The 12,513-nt window shown below is 35.4% G+C and overlaps 2 protein-coding genes across 10 annotated transcripts in view; one reads left to right on the top strand and one right to left on the bottom strand.

Moving 5' to 3' along the window:
* The window catches only part of LOC101744768 (DNA repair protein RAD50), a 17,288-nt gene extending 12,813 nt beyond the window's left edge, over window positions 1-4,475 (bottom strand). Inside the window, exons 1-5 of the mRNA XM_038012514.2 lie at window positions 4,336-4,475; window positions 3,163-3,853; window positions 2,887-3,070; window positions 1,960-2,145; window positions 1,613-1,826 (exon numbers count right to left, since the gene is read on the bottom strand). Of these exons, the coding sequence (XP_037868442.1) occupies window positions 1,613-1,826; window positions 1,960-2,145; window positions 2,887-3,070; window positions 3,163-3,417 (839 nt within the window). The 5' untranslated portion in view covers window positions 3,418-3,853; window positions 4,336-4,475. The remainder of the gene's footprint in view (window positions 1-1,612; window positions 1,827-1,959; window positions 2,146-2,886; window positions 3,071-3,162; window positions 3,854-4,335) is intronic.
* Window positions 4,386-12,513, top strand: part of LOC101736066 (transmembrane protein 47) — a 24,054-nt gene continuing 15,926 nt past the window's right edge. For 2 of the 9 annotated variants that reach the window (XM_038012518.2, XM_062669726.1), the window contains exons 1-2: window positions 4,386-4,524; window positions 9,010-9,077. In XM_038012518.2, the coding sequence (XP_037868446.1) occupies window positions 9,027-9,077 (51 nt within the window). In that variant the 5' untranslated portion in view covers window positions 4,386-4,524; window positions 9,010-9,026. Of the gene's footprint in view, window positions 4,525-6,183; window positions 6,566-9,009; window positions 9,078-11,922; window positions 12,062-12,513 lie in introns of those variants that run through there. The other 7 variants (XM_004932064.5, XM_062669725.1, XM_012695516.4 and 4 more) reach the window with 6 other exon arrangements.

Below are 12,513 nucleotides of genomic sequence, written 5' to 3'. Positions count from 1 at the left end.
ACTTCTCAGCTAATTGACATCTTCAAATTGACTGTATTTCACGAGTGTGTAGATAAATGATCTGAGAAGAACCATCCTAACTCTTTTAAGAAGTCGGCTACCCACCTTAGGGAATGGTCTAGGTCTGAAATTCGCCATGAAAATGAAACCTATCATGAGACACAAGATTGTAGTTTAATTAAAATTTAATTCACTATACTTTAACAATGCACACAATTTATAATTAGAAAAAAATGGATCACAGTACCAGTGGTGTCTAGAGAAAGTGAGTGGCAGTTTTATACTGACTAGACGAAGTATCACAGTTCACAAAAAAAAAAATGCTTAGTAAAACAACAAGTATTTATGTATGGTTAAATAAATGAACAATATCTTCTATTTACTTTAAGTAATTAGTTATATTTTGGCTTCTGCAAGTGTATATACATACGGACATGTTAACATGACTTCTAAATCTAATATATAAAATTCTCGTGTCACAGTTTTCGTTGCCATACTCCTCCGAAACGGCTTGACCAATTTTGATGAAATTTTTTGTGCTTATCCAGTATCTATGAGAATCGGCCAACATCTATTTTTCATCCCCCTAAATGTTAAGGGTGGTCCACCCCTAAATTTTATTTGTTATTTTTTAGACAAAAACTTTTGTTTTTATTTTTTTATGATACAGCATACAAAAATACGTATAACCCTAAATTTTCACCCCTCTACGATCAACCCTTATTTTTTATTTGCTAATTAAAAACTTTAATTTTTTTGGCAAGATTCTCATTTTTATTTTTATTTTATCATGAATTAAAATAGAAAATCTGATGTTACTCTCAATTTTTCATCCCTCTATGATCAACCCCAATTTTTCATTTGTTAATTATAAACATTAATTTTTTTGGCAAGTTTTTTATTTTGTTTTGCCATGACTTCAAATAAAAAAAATCATATTACTCTCAATTTTCACTCTTATACGATCAACCCCTATTTTTCCATCCCGATTAATATTTTTTTTATTCTATGCACAGATCCGCAATAAGGTTGCAAGATGGCAATCAAATATTATAATTGTAGTACGATAAATTCTTATTCAGAGTTTATAATTTCAAGTTCTTTTAATTATGATTTTTTTTAAATTGAATTTGATCTCCCGCCCTCGCCGGTCGACTACTGATCAACTATCAATCGATCAGCTATCCCCGCCAGGTGTCACCACTCATCCAGCAAACATCACATAGTAGGGATGAGGACGAAGCCGGTCTCCTGTCTTACTTACTCACTATATATCATAGATTATACACTTAATATATTTGAGAGCATTTACTATACATTTTTCAGCCATGTTTTTTTGGTTTTATTTGTGTATCAATAGTATCAGTAGTTCAGTAGGTCTGAGAATCGGCTACTATCTATTTTTCATACCTCTAAGTGAAAAGGGTTGTCCACCCCAAACATTTATTTTTTATTTTAATTTTTTGGATATTTTTTTTTGTTTATAATGAGGTATTATGTGGTTAAATGAGGTTTTTTTTCTACAGTAGAATTTCCCTAGAAATCTTATTTAAGGCAACACAACGTTTGCCGGGTCAGCTAGTAAAGTATATTATTAACACAACCGTTATACCTCATCTTAATTTTTTCTCGTTTGGTTTCATAACTCAGTAAGTTGTTCTCGAGTGTTTTGATAGCACTTAATTTTTCATTAACTGGTTTTAATTCTTGTGTTAGTTCTGTTACTTTTATTTCAGTTTGGGAGATATTTGTCTCTGTATTAACTACATTAAGTTTTTTCTTGTCTAAATCTTGTTTCTTCTCTGTTAAATGAGCCACTTCTTGTTCTAAAAATCAAAACATTTTGTTGATAAATATATTCACAAAAAATCCTCCTAATACAGTAGAATTAAATTTAGGAACTCATTAATCTAACAGCTTATATGTGGAATCCAATTTGTATACTGAATATTAACTCACCAAGCAACTTTAAGTTCTGTGCATAATCCTTTCTTATTTTTTTTAAACGATCTAAGCAATCACTGTATTTATCAGCATCAAAAATTTCATCAAATCTTTCCTTAACCTTTTTTCCTTCATCGAGTGGCCAGCTTGAATCTTCTTGGTGGCAAAATACGACAGAATTTAGTATGGCTTTTGAAACCCCTGGAAAATAAATAATTAAATTTTATTTGCAATTTCTAAACTACTAATATTTTCAATAATTTTCAAGAGAACTTATTGAATTGAGATGCTGTCTGCACTGACCGGGTAATGATTTAAAGTACTTTGCTAACTGGAAGAAATATAGTTGAGTTACTAAGTCCTACAGAGGTACCCTGAAACATGAAGTTCTGGTTTTATTGAATCTGCTTAAGTACTGAGCTTATTTTCACATATTTTGCAGAAATTGGTAATCACGTTTTGAAAAAAAGTACCTTATAGAAAACTTTAACTAGTAAAAGAATGCAAAAATCAATGCAAAATTTACAGCAAAATAATTTTAAATGGTTATTTATAAATTTTATTAACTTATTAAAAACTTATTCATACAGTTGTTAAGACACGTCCATACATGTTGATACCTAATGCTACATATTAAAACTGCACAATAATCAGTATTCCAACACTTGCACCTTATACATATTAATGGAGTCTATTTATCGATACTTAACACTCAAAGATGTAAACAAAAATGCATGAATGCTTTCTAGATCAAGTTATCAGTCTTTTCTAACATATACGACAAAAACCTAAATTGCGTTGACTACATTTTTAAGACTATATAGCTTGCATATAATAGCATTGAGACTGTTAGTCTGCTGAGAAATGACACTCACTCAATGAAACAACTTACCTTATTACTCACTATAACTAACAAATTCAATTAAATTCAAATTAAGTTACCAAGTTCCTCATGCATAAGGATGTCCAAATCGGCACATCTTGAAGATACATCTTTTGTTTTGCCACTTTCATCAACAGTAGAAAGAAAAGAATCCAGGGTTTGAAATTTTGTCTTTTTCTTGGCTAAGGCAGTCACCTTCATGGACCTTGTCACCTCCAACTGTTTGTCTTTTGCATTGACAATCTACAAATATGATGGTTAATATTTTTATACTGTTATAAATAGCACGCTCTTTTAATTAGAATCATATCTCAAAGTTCTAGCGTTTAGCTAACCTTTAATTTCACTTGACCGAGTACTTCTGTTGATCTATTCACTTTTGCATCATGAACAAAGCATTCGTTCCTGCTACCAGGCGGCATTTGACCAGTGATTGCATATCTTAAGCATTCAATTATTGTTGTTTTACCACATCCATTTTGCCCTAATATCAGCGTTAATGGAGAATCAAATAGTATGCGTTGTTCGTCGGTATCTTCAGGTCCAAAACTTCTTATTCCTCTAATTGCTAGCGATTTCACTCCCGCCATATTGTACGTTAGGTTTTCTTACGGTCTAACCTTAACAAACAGTTTAATTATACTCAAAATACCAAATAAAGTCCCATGCCAAACTTAATCAGAAAGCCGGGACGCGCGCCATTCACTTCTGTTTTAGTAAAAAGGCGGCCGAAATGCGAAAGGGTACGAGCAGTGCTACCAGACCCAAAAAAAATTATAGCCCCAAAGCTAAATTAAAGTATCGCCTTAATTCAAAACTTCATCAGAAAACAAGTGGTGTAGATAATTTTTTATTTACAAAATACCACCTTCAGCTTCACCCGTTTCAACTAGCGTTCTGATTTGATCTCGAAGTTACTCCCGTAAGCATCGGGAAATCGTTATTTTGATATTCAGGTATCAACGTATTACATAGAAGTCTCAAGTCGATGTATAATTAAATAACGATTTTTTTGTGCCAGTTGTGCTGAAAGTGAAGTAGGAATCTTTCAATATTTCACAGTTAAATTATTAAAAGTATATCTCGTTATTTTAGCTTTGTCGGGCTTTCTGTCTGTACTGCATTCTGCTTGTCCAATGATCTATAATTATATTTGTGTAGAACGCTGTCAGGCTTTAAGTCGCAGACATAACATTGTCAAAGTTCAGTTACTTTTGACCTTCAAAAATAGAGTATTTGTATATTAAATAAACTAAAAATCGTTTCCCAAATTTTTGTTAAATTTAATTAATGGCTTGGTTGCGGACATTGCAACACAATGCACCAGTTGCACCCACCCTTGTAACCGAAACGCATTACATTTACGGCAGAAATAGGCATGGTGGTGGTATCTACCCGTGTGGACTCACAAGACCACCAGTAAATAGTATTGGTGGAAAAGGTAAAGATTGGTGGTAAAAAGGATGGATGAAGAATTACTGGTGGCCCAGTGGCCTTTTCAGTTTCACCTTTCAGTTTCACTTTTCAGTTTCGTGGGCGAGCAAAGGCTCAGCCAGGAGGGAAGGAATTTGCTAACAGATGTCCAAGCGTCGCTGGAACAGACCTAACAATTCATGGGCAGCTGCTTCGCCAATGAATCTACTAGCGGTTCGGAATTGCGACCTGCTGATATCTGGCGAGAAACTTAACGGGCTGATGTAATTATTTTTTTCCTACCTAAGCTGAGAGCCTTGAGAGGCTATTTCAGCGTAACCTTAACTAGTAGGTGAGCTCACGGCGCTCAAACCTGACGACATTGCTAACACGAACCTTGGCAAGAGCCGTGCTTCGCAGAATCTACTACCGGAACGGAAACGCGACCCACTGAGAAGATCCTTCAAACCGAAATGCATAACTGCTTCACGGCAGAAATAGGCAGGGCGGTGGTACCCACCCGCGCGGACTCACAAGAGGTTCTACCACCAGTGATCATTTGTTTAATTAATTATAAATAAATAAAAGACGAACAAACAATTTTTACATTCGAACATTAACGAACAAATAATAATAAAAAATATCCGAAAATCAAAAAAAGAGGGGCTAAATTCACTGAGCCTCAAAAATCAAAACCAAAATCGCTCTTGATTTGTTTTTTTTAAAGGGATTTAAGACCTGGTAACTAAGACTTTTAGGTCATGTCTTATTTTAATTTATATTCTTATTTTTATGAAAGATGATAATATGGAATGAATTATTATCTCAGTAAAATGGTGGTCATTTACTAAGATTTATTCAGTGGACTTTTTAGAGGATCCCGAGAAGGTACGTTCAGCGGCTTTGTTTAATTTTCCCACATTTGTGCACTTTCACAGATATTAAACAGTTAATAAACCACCGTTACTACACATTTAAACCTGAAGAAACACTAAATAGACAAAATAAAACAAATCACACAACTTCACTTCTCGCGTTCCCGCCAAAAAGTCCCTCTTGATTTATCATTTTAAGTGATTCTATGACCTGGTAACTAAGACCTTTAAGTCACGTCTTATTTTAATTTATATTCTTATTTTTATGAAAAACGATAATATGGAGTGAAATGAAATGAAAATGATTAATTTGAGACGTTAATCAACTGGGATGAAATTAAATGAAATGAGATGATATGGAATGAAATATAATCTTAGTAAAATGGTGGTCATTTACTAAGATTTTTTCAGTGGACTTTTTAGAAGATCCCGAGAAGTTGCGTCCACCGGCTTTGTTTCATTTTCCCACATTTGTGCACTTTCACAGATATTAAACAGTTAATAAACCACCGTTACTACACATTTAAACCTGAAGAAACACTAAATAGACAAAATAAAACAAATCACACAACTTCACTTCTCGCGTTCCCGCCAAAAAGTCCCTCTTGATTTAACACAAATTTTTTTAAGAGATTTTGTGATCTGGTAACTAAGACTTTTAAGTCATGTCTTATTTTACTTTATATTCTTAATTTTATGAAAAATGATAATATGGAGTGAAATAAAATGAAGATGATTAATTTGAAACATTAATCAACTGGGATGAAATTTAATGAAATGAGATGATATGGGATGAAATATAATCGCAGTAAAATGGTGGTCATTTACTGAGATTTTTTCAGTGGACTTTTTGGAGGAACCCCAGAAGTTACGTCCAGCAGCTTTGTTTCATTTTCCCACATTTGTGCACTTTCACAGATATTAAACAGTTAATAAACCACCGTTATTACACATTTAAACCTGAAGAAACACTAAATAGACAAAATAAAACAAATCACACAACTTCACTCCTCGCGTTCCCGCCAAAAAGTCCTTGATTTAACATTTAAGTTCATAGACATAGATTATACACTTAATATGTTCATAGATAATACAACTTACTTTTAAAAAGTCGATAAATTTGTCGACCGCGTATGTATGTAACTTTAATGTTATTTTAATGTTGACAAAAAACTGTCAAGTTAGTATTTTGGAAACAAATCTAGGTGAGTAAATTTTGTTTTGAAAGTAAATTAATTTTATAGTGATATTGCAAAAATAATTATGTAGGGTTATTGAGAAAATGCGACACCAATACAATTATGACCCTTTAAAAATGAAACAAAGTTATTCTGACAAATTGTCACTCAAGTCAACATTAGTTAAATAAAATAGGCTGTCACTAAGATGTTACAAATGCTTGTTTTGTTATTAGCAAATTTGACCAAACACCACTAATGTCTGTATCAAGGTAGGTAAATATAGTTACACTCAGAAAGTTAATTTTATTGTGGCCTTTAATTTATATAAATTCTATTTGCCATTCATAATTTAAGAAAATTTATTTTTCTGTACCAGCTGCCACTGTTTTTATGAAAAATTGCTGCATATTTTTTATTGTAATCGATCACTGGAAACTATATTTTAAATTAACCTTTTATTGTTTTAAAAAAATGCATGTTTTTAAGTATTTCATTCTAAATATACATCTATATATATCTAAATAATGGGTATCTTTTGAACTAATTCTAGATGATCATCTTACATTTTAAAATCTTGTCCTGTTTACTCAACTACAATTTTGTTTCAAATTTAAAGCCTAGCTTGAATGTGTGACTTAATTTATTTTACTTTATTTATCGCTACGTCACTGGCTCCCAGTAAGCATTACTTTTCCCAATTTGATAACCAGGTGATAATTTTATTTTAATAAATAAAATATGTTTGTAAAGACATATGTACCAATAGGGTTGCCGTAAAAATGTTCATGGCTATTATTATTAAAATTAATAAAAGATAAATATTTTTTGCCAAACGAATCATGGTCTAATTCAAAGTATAGAACATTCCCTTAATGCAGTTGATTGGTAGGTTACCTTTTTTAATCCATATTACCTGGTAGCCACCTACAAACAGCTAAATTGATAATAGTAGTTGGGCTCATCTGCTTAAAATGATAAGTATGTATTAGAATGTAGGTAATTTTACCTGTCCTGGTGAAACTGGAAAGGCCTACGGGCCACCAGTAATCCTTCAATCATAAAAAAAGGTAATTTTATTGCTAGTAGAGTAATAGAGCGTTGCTTGTCAAAATTTGTGCATAGATGTCAGTAGCTGGGCTTTGAAGGGACAGTTCAGGAAAATAAATAAATAGTAACAACCTCAATTGTATCAATTACACAGAATTAGCATTGAAGTTAGGATCCAATCTTTGCATATTTTTTTCGGGCCGGGGGCTGAACCTCCTACGAGGTCCCCGCGCCTAGGGGGCGCGCGGGGTATGTGGGACTCAATGATCTGCAAGGTGTTGAAAGTAGACCGCGGCCCAAGGAATTTTAGGGCTCACCCACGACTCCCCTGCACTCTTACAACCGACGTCTGATCTCCGTCCGGGGTCAAAACTCGGTCAGAGTAGGGGGGTTCCCGCGGTCAACACTACAACCAGACACGCGGCGCCACCCCGAGGACGCTCGACCGACGGGTGGGCGAAGCGATAGTCGACGACCAAAGACGTCGGTCTCCGCGGTACGGCGGCCCTACCAGGCCGCCCGGGCGATGCCGCTGGTGTTCCGGGATACCTCGCTGGGCCAGAACCAGCCTGCCGTTCGGAACGCGATACACCGCCGACCGGGTTACTCTTCCACAGTATGTTCGGCGACGACAGCGACGACGAAAATGCGGACCGCATCGCTGTCCGCAGCCGCCGACGCGTCGTCCCGTCCTCCTGGTGCCAGCGCGCTAGAGTGACGGTAGCGTGCGGCGCAGTCTCAACCCCCTTAAGTCGCCCCGTAACCATCATCGGGAGGAGACTGCCTAATCCAATCTTTGCCTAAGCCTACCTGCTTTCCATATGTACACAACATCCGATTATATTAATGCGTTACAACAGAAGAAAAATACAGTTTACATTAGTTTATTTCATGTATACTGACTGCACTACTATGTGAGTTTAATTCGCAAAAATGTTATACATTGTTACCCACATTTTGTGTAATGATGTATCAGGGTGCTGGTAGAGTTGTCTTATCTCTGTAGCACCGTAGAAATGTTTGCAAAAGCTTAAATTTACTGTGTTAAAACATTAACAGCAGTGGGGTAGCGATGCGCATCCTTAGTTATTACAGTTTGGGTTGGCCCCAACAGCAACCTGAATATGATTGAGAGGAGGCTGGACTGTTCATAATATTATGTGAGTCACTGCAGCAAGGTCTCAGCTATGCTTTTTACCTTGAAGCACTGAGTTATTTTAATTTGAATTTACATCTTTACTAACAGATGCTGTATATTATTTTGTTACTAATATTTTTGATTTTAAGTTATTTTAATATAATGTATATGAAATACTTATTATTATTTAAAATTATATTTCTTAAGGCTGTATTAAATATTCAGTATTAAAGAAAGTATTAAAAAATATCATGCCCCTAGTGGTTATAACTACAAAGTCAGATACCTCCTGACAATGAGCAGCATATTGCAAATTACTACTGGTTCTGCTCTTAATCCATTAGATAATGAAAAAGTTGTTCAAAGAAGAAGAAATTGTGCACAGACACCGATTATTAATTATGATAACAGTTTATCATAGTGTATTCAACCTAGAATTACGTACTTGATTACTTTGTAATATTATTAGTTAATGTTATATTATTATATTGAGATTAATATCTTAAATGTACTTATGGTTTTTCACAGGTCGATCGTCATAGAAAATGGCATCAACTACAATGATCGAGACTGTTACCATAACAAGGCCATTAAAGGTAGGAAATAACGCATATTAAAATAATATCATTCTTCTCATGCCATGCAGTGAAACATTCCTGAACAGGAATGTCAAACATACAGTACCTCATGTATGTTTGACGATATATGACATGTCCTTCTTCAAACGAGGCTTGTCGAGAGTGTTAAGCGGTAGGCCTGGCTCTGCCCCTGTCATTGCTGAAGTCTATGAGTGACGGTAACCACTCATCATCAGGTGGGCCGTATGCTCGTCTGCCTATGTCTGCAAGGGCAATAAAAAAAGTGTGTGAAAGTGTCGCTACAAGCTAAGCATCATCACTATCGCAAGTGTAACAGATTCATATCTGTTGAACCCTCAATCAAAAGTAAATACTGCAGTAAAGACTGGCGGTTGGTTGCCCACAAATCACAATACTCGTTCGATTCACGACGAATTTAAACAATGTAACCAGTGGCTGATTTGCAGTCTCGGCCGCCCTAGGCTCCAAGTCATCAGCCGTCCCTTTCTCAGCATCCACCATATAGACTATATAATGAAATTACTTTATTGTCAACTTTTATCTAAATAGATTTAGAAATTTTGGAAAAAAATAGTTTTACGCGGTATATATTGCACCATGTAGTGCAGTCCGCCCGCCATACGTTATAATAAGTTTTTTGACACGTATGGGGCCGCCCCTAAATCTGGCCGCCCTAGGCCTGGGCCTACCGGGCCTTAGGGTAAATCCGCCACTGAATGTAACCCAAACGCTAGGGTCAAAATATTTTAACAGGGTTCTATCTTTATTGCTCTAGTTGTGGCTCCTATTTATTGCAATGTGATTTAGAAATTTTGCGAATGATTTTTTTTCGCGTATGATTTTCATACACTACGTTATCCTTGATATAACCTGCATCGTGAAAGTGCGAAATGGAATAAGTGATAATTAGAGGTATAGTTTATTAAACGCTTAGAAAAGGATATATTAAGAACACAAAAATGCAAAAGTAAAGTTGGAAGTCTTATTGCTTCAATCAATCTCTTCAAGACAACCATTGAGCGAATATAAGATTGAAGAGACTGCTGTGCATCTGAATTTACGTTAATAATATTGGTGAAATATTTAGTGAAATACTAGGCCTTCTCACTAGGCCCTGGGTCGCGTTTCAGATCCTGTGGTAGATTCTGCGAAGCACGGCTTTTGCTAGGATTCGTGTTAGCGGTTGTGTCAGATTTGAGCCCCGTGAGCTCACCTACTAGCCCGGTGACGCTGATATGGTCTCTTTAGACCATCAAACTTAGGTAGGAAAAAAAAAATTGGCTAGGTTTACAAAATGTATAGATACGCAATGGCTACATACATTTATCATTGCAGAATACGTACATAAATTGTAAAATAACTAATCCATATATTTAATATAAATAAATAAATACAAATCATAATATGTTGTTTAAGATATAAGCACAAAAGTATAAGATTGGGTAATAGTTCTAAGTAAAACCAATTGCCTACGCAGTTAGTTTTACTTTATAATGTGGAGTGCGTTATAGATGTACATTATAGATTAATACGGGCTGTTTTTTTTCTAAATTATGAACTAAGTTTTCTAAGGAGCAAAAGTTTTTTTTAAATATGTATTTATTCTGAAAACGTCTGGTGGGTTATTTTTGTAAAATTTAAAGAACGACAATCAAAATTAGAATAATAATTTGATAGACTATCCAACTGCGTATTTAATTACACAAGTAAATTAGCTATATTTATATAACCGAATAACCCTCACACCTCATTAGTACTATTAAGAATATTATTCGCCATTCCTAATCTAATTTAGAAAGTATTAGGTTAGTGTTCTGTGAAAACTGTCAAGTGCGCTATACCTAGTATTGGATTATCAGCAATCGCTCGCCATCCTTAGTGAAGTCTTGTGAATCGTGATGCATACACACGGTAACTTGACTGCTAGTTATCTTTGGCAACCGGGTGAATTTGCTCGCCGGATGCTCGGAGAACGTCCATCTCCAGTACCGCCCACAAGGGACCTCTGGCCTCCACCTCAACAGCCGCTAAGCATAAGTACCCTTCAAATCTCATATTTACAAGATGAACCGGAAATTAGGCGTTCAGCAACGCTCCCTGCTCAATCAGGTTATGCAACTAAAGAAGACGATCGACACAGACCACAGATGTGTACTATCGGCACGAACACCGATCCGCCACCAAATATGCTTGAAAGGTTGAGAATTTTATTTAAACGTCAAGAGAACGAGACAATTAACCATCATCGTGCCGGACAATTTACTATAGCTCCCAGAGAAACATCTTTTGAGGTAAAAGAAGAAAGCTCAGCTTCTAAAAAACTTAGCAGGATAAAAAAGGCACTTGCCAATGCTAAATACAAAATTGCACCTCGTAGTGAGACTATCGAGAGTCCTAAAATAGTGTACGACACGTCCAAGCCTGGTGATAGGATGAAGACAACTTTTGGTGTTCGCGACAATCGAAGAATATGCAAAATGCCTTCGCGAAGTGAATGTCTTCGAAGACTTCGTACTGTGAGCGATTGGTGTCGTCCACGATCACGTCGACCTCCTCGACGACAACCCCCAGTACCACGCTTACAAATCACTCAGGTGTGACCATTCGAGACGGCAGCCATTTAAAAATAAAGAAACTATGTATTTTATGTAAAAAAAGAATTAAATATCGGAGTGGTGTCCTCTGTTTTATATTTAACTTATGGTATGTTGAAGTCCTTGCAGAGATTTTGGCTAATAAATGTATGGCTACAATTTGTGATTAAAAGTTATAATTTGTGGGGCGTAAAAGTCTTGAGTCGTCCGAGGGGTGTGAGGGAAGCTCGGGACAGCTGGGAGGGCGGCAGTCCCGCGCCATTCGTCGTATCGTTCGTACGACGCCTATCGAACGGTACACGTCCCTGTCCCGAATTCCTATAAAATTATTCATCCCCAAATTTCATAAAATACTCCTAGTAAGAATAAAAGTACTTCGGAATCAATGTAAGAAACAGCGTTTCGATTAAGCTGTTGTAAGAATAATATTGATGCCTTTGAAGTGTGTACTATCCGCGCAACCTACTGCGCAAATTACACAAATGGAAACCAAAAACTAGACAGACCTATACGTTTTTTTTAGAAATTATTGTTGAATGAATAACAAAATGATTAAAAACAATTGAAAACAAAACAATGTTATAAGAATGTTTGTTTTTTTGTTTTTATTGTTAGCAGATTTTTTTTAACATAGCATAAGTATAAAATTAAAGATAGATATTTAACGTCGTTAGCATCAAGGTTGTATTTTACCCGACCGCCTACCGAAGGAGGAGGCTAATATTATATGAGCCATCCGTTCATTTATGTGTATATTTCTTTGGTACGCTCTATAGCTTTAATGTTGTGAAGGATATCAACTAATGAGATGTTATTTTAGATTAGTTTCAGTTGTGAGA

Source organism: Bombyx mori, chromosome 8 (assembly GCF_030269925.1).
Source record: "Bombyx mori chromosome 8, ASM3026992v2".
In the NCBI taxonomy this organism is placed as follows: Eukaryota; Metazoa; Arthropoda; class Insecta; order Lepidoptera; family Bombycidae; genus Bombyx; species Bombyx mori.
This window is presented reverse-complemented; position numbering and strand designations above follow the sequence as displayed.